This window comes from Coffea eugenioides, unplaced genomic scaffold (assembly GCF_003713205.1).
Source record: "Coffea eugenioides isolate CCC68of unplaced genomic scaffold, Ceug_1.0 ScVebR1_2839;HRSCAF=3941, whole genome shotgun sequence".
Lineage (NCBI taxonomy): Eukaryota > Viridiplantae > Streptophyta > Magnoliopsida > Gentianales > Rubiaceae > Coffea > Coffea eugenioides.
Window position 1 is genome coordinate 10,752 of NW_020863362.1, and position 8,768 is coordinate 19,519.

Consider the following 8,768-nt stretch of genomic DNA (forward strand, 5'->3'; position numbering starts at 1 on the left):
ACGGTTTTTAACAGTTATAGCATTAATAGCTCTACAGTCGGTGCACATTTGCCAAGTACCATCCTTTTTGGGGACAAGTATCACAGGCACAGCACAAGGACTTAGACTTTCCTTTACCCAACCCTTACCTACTAGGCCATCAACTTGCCTTTGAAACTCCTTTGTCTCCTCAGGACCCATGCAGTAAGCGGGTTTGTTGGGTAGTGGTGCTCCAAGAATCAAGTCTATCTGGTGTTCGATCCCTCAAATGGGGGGTAATCCATCAGGGACCTCATCAGGGAATACGTCCTCGAATTCCTGCAGAAGAGCAACAACACTCGAAGGCAATGCGTTATTGAGCTCATCAATATTTAGGAGCACGTGTTTGCAAACCAAGAGTAATACAGGCTGGTCAGAATTCACAAGTTTTCGAACATCCTTAGCCTTAATTATCATGTTTCGCTTCCTAGTGTTGGGCTTAGTCAATGCGGGATCATGTGTGACACTAGGTGTGCTCACTTGACCCTTGGTCGAGTGCTCACTTGTAGAAGTGGAGCATTTGCCAGGGTCGGCCGCCTTTTGTTTCCTCTTTTGGCGGTCCAATTCGTACTCTCTTTGCAATTTAAGTTGGTCCTCATACACTTGTGTAGGTGTGAGTGGTGTTAGGACCATGCGTTTACCATTGTGCAAAAGAATGTACTTGTTTGCCTTAGCATCAAATGTGACATGTTTATCAAATTGCCAAGGTCTTCCTAAAATGACATGTGTCGCATGCATAGGAGCAACATCACACACTACTTCATCAATGTATTTACCAATTGAAAAAGGAACACGTACCTGTTTGTAAACACGTACCTCTCCTTCTTCACTTAGCCATTGGAGGCGGTATGGGTGTGGATGTTTAGTTGTAGGAAGGCCCAATCTTTCAACCATGAGTAAGCTTGCCACATTGGTGCAACTCCCACCATCAATGATGAGGCTACACACTTTATCACTTACTTTACAATGAGTGTAAAATAAGTTTTTCCTTTGCAATTGCTCGTCCTCCTTGACTCGGGCGGTTAGCACTCGTCGTGCCACCAAACAACCTTTTTCTCATTGAGTGGGAGAACATTCTTTCTCAGCCGAGTCATCCTCCAAGCAATCACTCTTGACCAATCCAGGCATCTCCTCACAATCGTCATCATCGAACACGATTTCGCCATTGTGAGTGGCTAACATGACTCTTTGGTTTGGACTCTGAGACTGAATATGCCCAAATCCTTGGCATTTGAAACACTTGATATCCCTACTCTTAGTTTTAGGAGTCTCATGAAGTGCCTTAGAAGTGGACCTGGATGCATCAACAACTTTGTTAGAGGTAGAATTGACATTTCGGCTAGAAAAGTTACCTTGTGTTCGACCGGTGGTTGGTGTAGCTGAATGTCCACCTTCATGGATGGTTTTCTTTGGTTGGCTTCCTGTGACAACCCCACCTCTCTCTAAGGTGAACCAAAGGGTTCGGCGGACCGCCTGCCCAGCTCTCACCGGGACTCAGTCGTTCACTAAACTCCTCAATTAAATTACAAGATATATCTCAAATTTACATCAAATTTTCCAAGAATTACATATCACATACGCAGCGAAAATTAATTCCCAAGCGTGGAACGTACACGTACGTCCATTCAAGTCCAAACATTCATACAAACCCAACTATTACACAAGAGAAACCTAAAACTCAAACTATACAGGAGATAATCCATCCAGCCACATGAATAAGTACTACAAGCACTTCCTTCGCCTCGAGCCCTGTGGAGGGGAATAAAATAGTTTTGGGATGAGCTAATGCTCAGCGAGTAACCAGCAAAATCAGTAATCAAATATATTTCACAATAATGCATTTCGATGATGTCATGATTCCGAGATCAAATGTACGTATTTTTGCTCTGGTGAGCCAGTGAAATCATTGCATTTAAACATCCAACGCTCAAATAGATCATTTAACGTTGAACAGTAAGAGGGAGCCCCTTTTTGAGCTCCAGATGAACATAAACAAGTGGTGGAGACGTTGGTGTTCAGCACAAGACTCCCCAAGAACTCATTGAAGCCAAAACATGCCATGAACTCCCATGCAAGTATGATGATAGGCAATTGAATAAAGAATGCAGGAAACAGTTCATAAGTAGCTTTGGAAATAGTTTGGGGTCACTCACCAACCACGGCTCATAATCCTCATCCATCATAGACAGTTTCCTCGATCAAGTCCAAGGCCTTCAACTCAAACTCAAAGCAATCAAATGCTTTCAAAGATCGGACAGAATTTCCCCTTAATTTCCTTACTTTTCCATCCTACAAGCAACACCAATTCATCTCAAATTAACCACATACACATCATTAACTATCAAATACACCTTTCGGCACAATATCCATAACTGAAGCTACACTTATCGGATTAGAACGAATCTTATGGAGTTTCGAAGCCAAGACATAACCCTACATTTCTTATGAAGACCTCGAAAGCCAAATCATGCATTTTCAGGGTCCAAAAAGGAAGTTTCCACGAAAACAGAAATCTGGGCGCGAAATAGGGTTCATGGGCAGTCAAGGGTATATCGGTCATTTTACATGATACAGTGCTCGGATTGAGTTGAAATTTTTCAGACAACTAGTTAACACCATTTTATACAACTTTCATGTTTTAACCTAAGCCTGATTCGGCCTCTAACATGCCCAAATAAATCCGGCCAGAACAGGGCAAATGTAAACCCTAAACCTGGAATTTCCGAACAAAACTGAAATTTTCCGCAAATAACCGCAATTAACGCACAAGAGAGCTATTTAAACCCATTTAGAACCATCAATTCAAGGCTAACCATATCCATCATAGGAAAACAGAAAAATCCCAAAAAAAAGACAGAAATTTAACTAACTTCACTTTAATCCAAGAAATCTTCCATTAAATCACCTCTTAAGCCAACACAAGTCACTAATAAACCATTGTTAAGAACAAAGAATGGATTGCTAGACATGATACCTTGAAATCTCAAGAAAGGTGATGGCTTAGAGTTCTTCTTCCCAAATTAGCTCCACAAACACCTTGGAATCTCCTTAGTAAACAACTTTTATGGAGTAATTTGCAATTCTATCGGTTAGAACTCAAGATTGGAGTAAGAAATTGGAGTGAAAGATGAAGATTTTTCTCTCTCTCTTGCTCTCAAAGTTTCTGCCATAAGAAGGAGAAAATGGCTTGATTTTTGGTCAAATTTTGGTTTTAGCAAAGTTGAGGTAAGATGGTCAAAAGTCCAACTTGAATCACAAAGTGACACTTGTCACCTCTTTAATGCATAGCTATCCTTTTGTCTCTCCAACACCCATCCATATAGGTAACCTCTAATTATCTCTTAACACCTAGTATATTAATCCCGGTAACAAAACATAACCTAATTGGTCGAATTATCGAACTTAACGCCACTAGCGGGTCCCACGTCCATTATACACTCTTTTATTTCTCATGAACTAATTTATACTAGAAAAATGATTGGAAAACTATATTCATTTATAAAAGTCTCTGAAAAATTTTGATAATAAAATAAAGTAAGAAAAATGCACGCGGAAAAATAAATAAATAAATAAAGAAAATTTCCCTTTTCTTTTCTTTCGGGCGTCACACTTCCTCTCTAAGCATTCGAGTTTGAGGTGGGGTAGGGTTGGCCACCTCGCCTCATCTTCTTCCCCCTCTTGGCCTTGATGGCCAATTCCAGTAGATCATGCATGTCCATGTATTGTTGTAGCTCCAAGGCCTCTTGGAGGTCGGGGTTGAGACCTCTAAGGAATCTTGCCATTGTGGCCTCACCATCTTCTTGAATGTTTGCCATCATCATGGCCATCTCGATCTCCTTGTAGTAGTCCTCCACACTCATGTTGCCTTGAGTGAGGGTTTGAAGCTTATAGTGGAGATCGCGGTTGTAGTAGCTAGGAACAAATCTCTTGCGCATCAATGCCTTGAGTTCTCGCCAAGTTCGGACTCGTGGTACTCCCGTTCTCCTTCTATGAGTCCTTACTTGGTCCCACCAAACTAGAGCGTAGTCGGTGAACTCAACGGTGGCAACCTTCACCTTTTGTTCCTTGCTATAGTCATAACAGTCAAAGACCATCTCGATGCGGTCTTCCCATTCCAAGTAAGCCTCAGGGTCACTCTTGCCTTTGAACACGGGAACTTGAATTTTAAGTCCCTTGAGCTCGTTCTTAAACGTGTCCCTTTTAGGCATCTCGACTCTTTCCTCATCTTCACTAGCCGAGTAGTCTTCACTATTTGCCCCTCTGGTGCCATGGTTACTTCGATTGTGAGACCTAGAACGAGAGCCTCGTGTGCAACTCTTTGAGAGCTCGTCGAAGCGGTTGTGCATCTCCTCCATTTGTTGCTCACTAATCAGCTTAAGCTCATTCTTCATGGTGGTAAACATCAATGAGTAGTCAGTGGTAGGATGAGCTTGCTCCATGTCTCGCTGGTCCTGCAAAAGGTTAGTGAACCAAGAAATAGTACAAATATACCCTCGCTTCACTCCCTCAGTGTTTCACTCACCCTCATATTTTCACTCAAGCACTCTAATGATCTTACCAAATTCCTTTACCTAGTGGATTGGGTGGTTGAGAAATGCCGCAAAGTCCAACAATTGTTACCAACTTGATCCACAAGAGTAATCAAGAGACAAGACACAAATGGAATGCAAAAGGAATGGAATATGACACGGTTTTGGAAGGTTCCAAATGGCGGACAAAAATGGATGTGCACTAGTGTGAAAGGAAACCAATGAGATCCTAGGGTCCTAAAATGTAGGAGTGTGTCCAAGTGGAAATAAAAGAGTTACCCAAGCTATCTACTTAGTTTCCTAATTGATTTTGGAAAACAAGTTAGTTTTGGAAACCTTTAAAAAAACCTTTTCTTGCACAACTTGTAGTAACTTCCAAATTCCTTTCCAAAAAGATTTGTAAATCAGATTTGGTTCCACATGCTCCTCACGCAAATTCAGATTTCCTTCAAGTTCACACACAAGTTGGTTGGAGAGGACTCTATTTAAGTTCCACCACACAACCCTCCTTTTGCAAACACAATACCAAATCAGAATTTCTATTCAAGAAGCAAATCAGTTTCGGTCCTTTGTCAAAAACAATGGAGAATCAACAAGATGGTGCAAACAACCTTACTCGAGCTCCCCCCCCCCCAATGGGTGACTCAAGATACTCCCAAGAAATTCACTCCAAAACTAAGGAAACCCTTCACCACCGGAAGAGAGTATAAAAAGATGTATACTCGAAGGGTGAAACAAGTTCCCAAGAAACGAGAAATTAAAGAACTCCAAGAAGTGGTGGATCAAAACTTTTGAATACTTTCCTTGGATTTAATTTTCTGTTTTGGATTGGAAACAAGATGTAAGCAAACTGATTTGGCAATAATAATGGATTCAATTTTTCTTTCTTGTTGTTCTTGCCAACCAAATTCTCTCCTTTCTTTTCTTTTTCGTTTCTATTTTGTTTTTTTTTTTTGACTCAACGAATAAACATAAACTTCACTTGGCCGAATGGATTAAATGGCCAGATTTGGGTCGGCCAAACAACACACCACCAAACCTCCAAGATCCCTCAAGAACGTTCAAGATGCTTATCAAGAACTTCAAGAACTTCAAGATAACAATCAAGAAATCCTAGAATCTTGTAGGTTCTCTCAAGATTCACAAACACCAACAAGTTTTACCAAAAATCAGTTTCGAAAACTAAGCAAAACAACTTGGATGACTCAAAACAAACTTGGACAGATTTGTGCTAACGAAACCCTAGCGACGTATGAAACCCTAGCCGCCGCCCCACTTGTTTTCTTGTTGCTCAAGTGACGACTAAACTAACAAGGCAGATTTGGTAACTCAAGCCAGCATTTGGACACCACAAAGGCACACAAACCACAGACAGAATGGAAGACAACTAACGATTCAATACCAGAAACAAGTCGCGGACAGATTTGAAGCACACAAAGAGATGCTAACGGACAGGAATTTGATGAACAACAAAGGCACAAAGGTGCGGGCAGAATTTCAACACTAACGACTCAACAACAACAAGACATACACGGTCAGAATTCGTGACACAAGAGACACAAACTTTGGACAGATTAAGAGACACAACAAGTAAGCAACTTCGGCCCCAATTTCTGTCCAAACACAAATACGAATATGGCAGACAGAATTTTTTTTTTAACAAAGCAGTGGAAACAAAGGAATTCTAGATGACAAACAAAGACAAAAACAACGGATATAACGGAAGATACCTCCACCTAAGCTCTGAAGCCAACTGATACGCTCCTCGATCAACACATCTCCAGACACGTAGCACGTTTGCCCAAGGATCTAGAGAGATTGTCCAACGCTTGGATTGCGGGACCTAAAACCAAAACGGACGACATGAATTGATTGAAGGTGGTAGAACGACGACTCCAATCGAGGTGAATACTCGAGTGGATAGGTCGGATGAACAATCAAGGACAAGCACAAGATTGCTCAAGAACCCTTGCCAGAAGCAAGTAAAGGATCGAGTTTCTCACACTAGAGAGAATCGAAAACAATGAATTTTATTGATAAAACGTCTAACCCTCAACTCGTACAAAGTAACCCTTTATATAGACTCACGACTAAGAAACCCTAATGCTAAAGGAAAAGGGAAATGGGGATTCGGCCATCCCTTGAACTAGGTGGACTGAATCCATGACTCAACTAGTAACTAATCTAAACAATGACTTGACAACTCAAGACCACGAAAGCCCAACAGTTGGCCGATTCTACTCAGGCGACCCGTGGACTCCACTTGGCTCTTCGTGGGCTTGGAGCAATGTGTAGACAACTTGATTATCACTATCCAAGCCTTCAATTGTCCGATGGACTCCTTGTTGGTCTTGAACATTTCGCACAAGGGTTTGAAGTGACTCCTTGAATTGCTTAGCCCGTGCACGTGTGACTGGGCCCAACGGCACTCGAACTGGATCATTTGGATCATTGCGTGGGCTAAGGTCCATGCACACATCACAAATATTGGTTAGAATATGTCCCTTTGCCATTATATTTAGTCATTTTGTTACCCTAATGCAATTGCAAATAAGGAATTTGAGTTTGAAACAATTTTTATTTTGAGACTTGCACTAAATTACCAAATTATACTCATCCAAGGAAAGCATACTCTTCTAATATCCTCTAGTCAAGTAGCTGTAACAAATTGTGGAATTTGATTGAAAAAATTCCCTATCAAGTGTAGTTACTTCCCTACCCAACATATTTGTACCATCAATTTGACTCACAATCATTTATATCTCATTTTGCACTTGGGGAATCGGGCACAAAGAAAGTACAACTCATAAGTTAGTGGTTATGATTTACCCACCAACTCAAAAAATTGACATATATGTGCCTATGTTTAAAATAACTCAATATTACATTACCATCATGGAATTTTTCATACATAACAACAACCTAGTTACAAGATCTTATACTGTTTAAGAATGAACACATTGCCCCTTCCTTGGCAAGCCTCATTGAACAATAATCAAAAGGGCAAAGAAATGGTTATCAACCTACAGGGACAAGAATATATGAGTTTAAGAATAGATTGACGATCAGCTTCCACAATATGATGAGCTTTACTCTATGTTGGTTAGACCAATATCTATCACGACTTAGTTCAGACGAGAATTGGAACAGGTACAGTTGAGTTAGGTATGATTAATTAGATATGGTTGTTGTGCTTCATCCACAACTTAGTGTACTTTTATAAGCACAATTGTATTTATGCATTGAATTAATGTACATGAATAAAATTTATGAGTATGGAAAAGTTATATAAGAGTATGCTATATTGTATAGAAAGTATAATAACTAGACAATCGTACCAAAATTCCAACTACACCTGGTCATGGTCTGTTGAGATGCCTGGACAATGTACTTGGTTTAGAAAAGAAAATCTTATGGACGTTATCGTAATATTAAATATTTACTAGTCATAGCATTCTATTTTCAGTCCTCAAATCCAGTATAAAGTGAATGGATTCCCCCAAACTAAGTTGTCCGTGTGCTTTTTTGTTTTTTCTATTTTTTCTTCATAATATTCAATATCACACTTGTTCACTTTCATTCATTAAAATTTTTCCTTTGCAAAATGTTTGGTTTTACTTCCACTATTGACCAAAAAGAAAAGTCACTATTTTATTTCTTTCTCTTATTGTTTTGATAATAGAGTCTAAGTTTTTGTTGCTATCACTTTAAATAGTTTTAGTTAATAGTTGAATATTCATAAAAAAATAAGTAAGTTGGGCTTATACCTACAAATTTCATGAATTAATAGTTTGTACAACATTGAAAAATATACAAGGTGTGAATTTAATATGAAATAGTTTAGATTTAGCCTCTTCCAAATATCAATGATCAACGTGATATTTGATAGTTTTGTTAACCAAAGTTGATGAGTTAACAAATTTGCATTTGTACCTTAGAAAAAAAAAGTTTACATTTTTAATTGAGCGAAGATCTCAACCACTACTTATCAAGCAAAGTCAAAGGTACACAGAAAAACATTTTTTAGGTTTATCTAAAGAGTGCCTAATAAGTATTCATTAAGAGGGATTTCAAGTATCAATACTTTTCTTCACAAATGAAAGAATAGAAAAAGTGTTTAAATATAGGAAGGAAATGAACACAAGTGTGGTCATTCACATAATAATTTTCATATAAAATAAGTACAATAAAGAAAGCCTATATTAGAGAATCTGAATATTT

At 39.3% G+C, this 8,768-nt stretch overlaps 1 protein-coding gene across 1 annotated transcript; it reads right to left on the reverse strand.

Annotated features, from left to right (window-relative positions):
• Positions 1-243: 243 nt before the first annotated feature.
• On the reverse strand, positions 244-912 carry LOC113757204. Its single transcript, XM_027300608.1, has one exon. It carries the CDS (start codon positions 910-912, stop codon positions 244-246), a length of 669 nt encoding a protein of 222 aa, XP_027156409.1.
• Between the last annotated feature and the right edge of the window lie 7,856 nt (positions 913-8,768).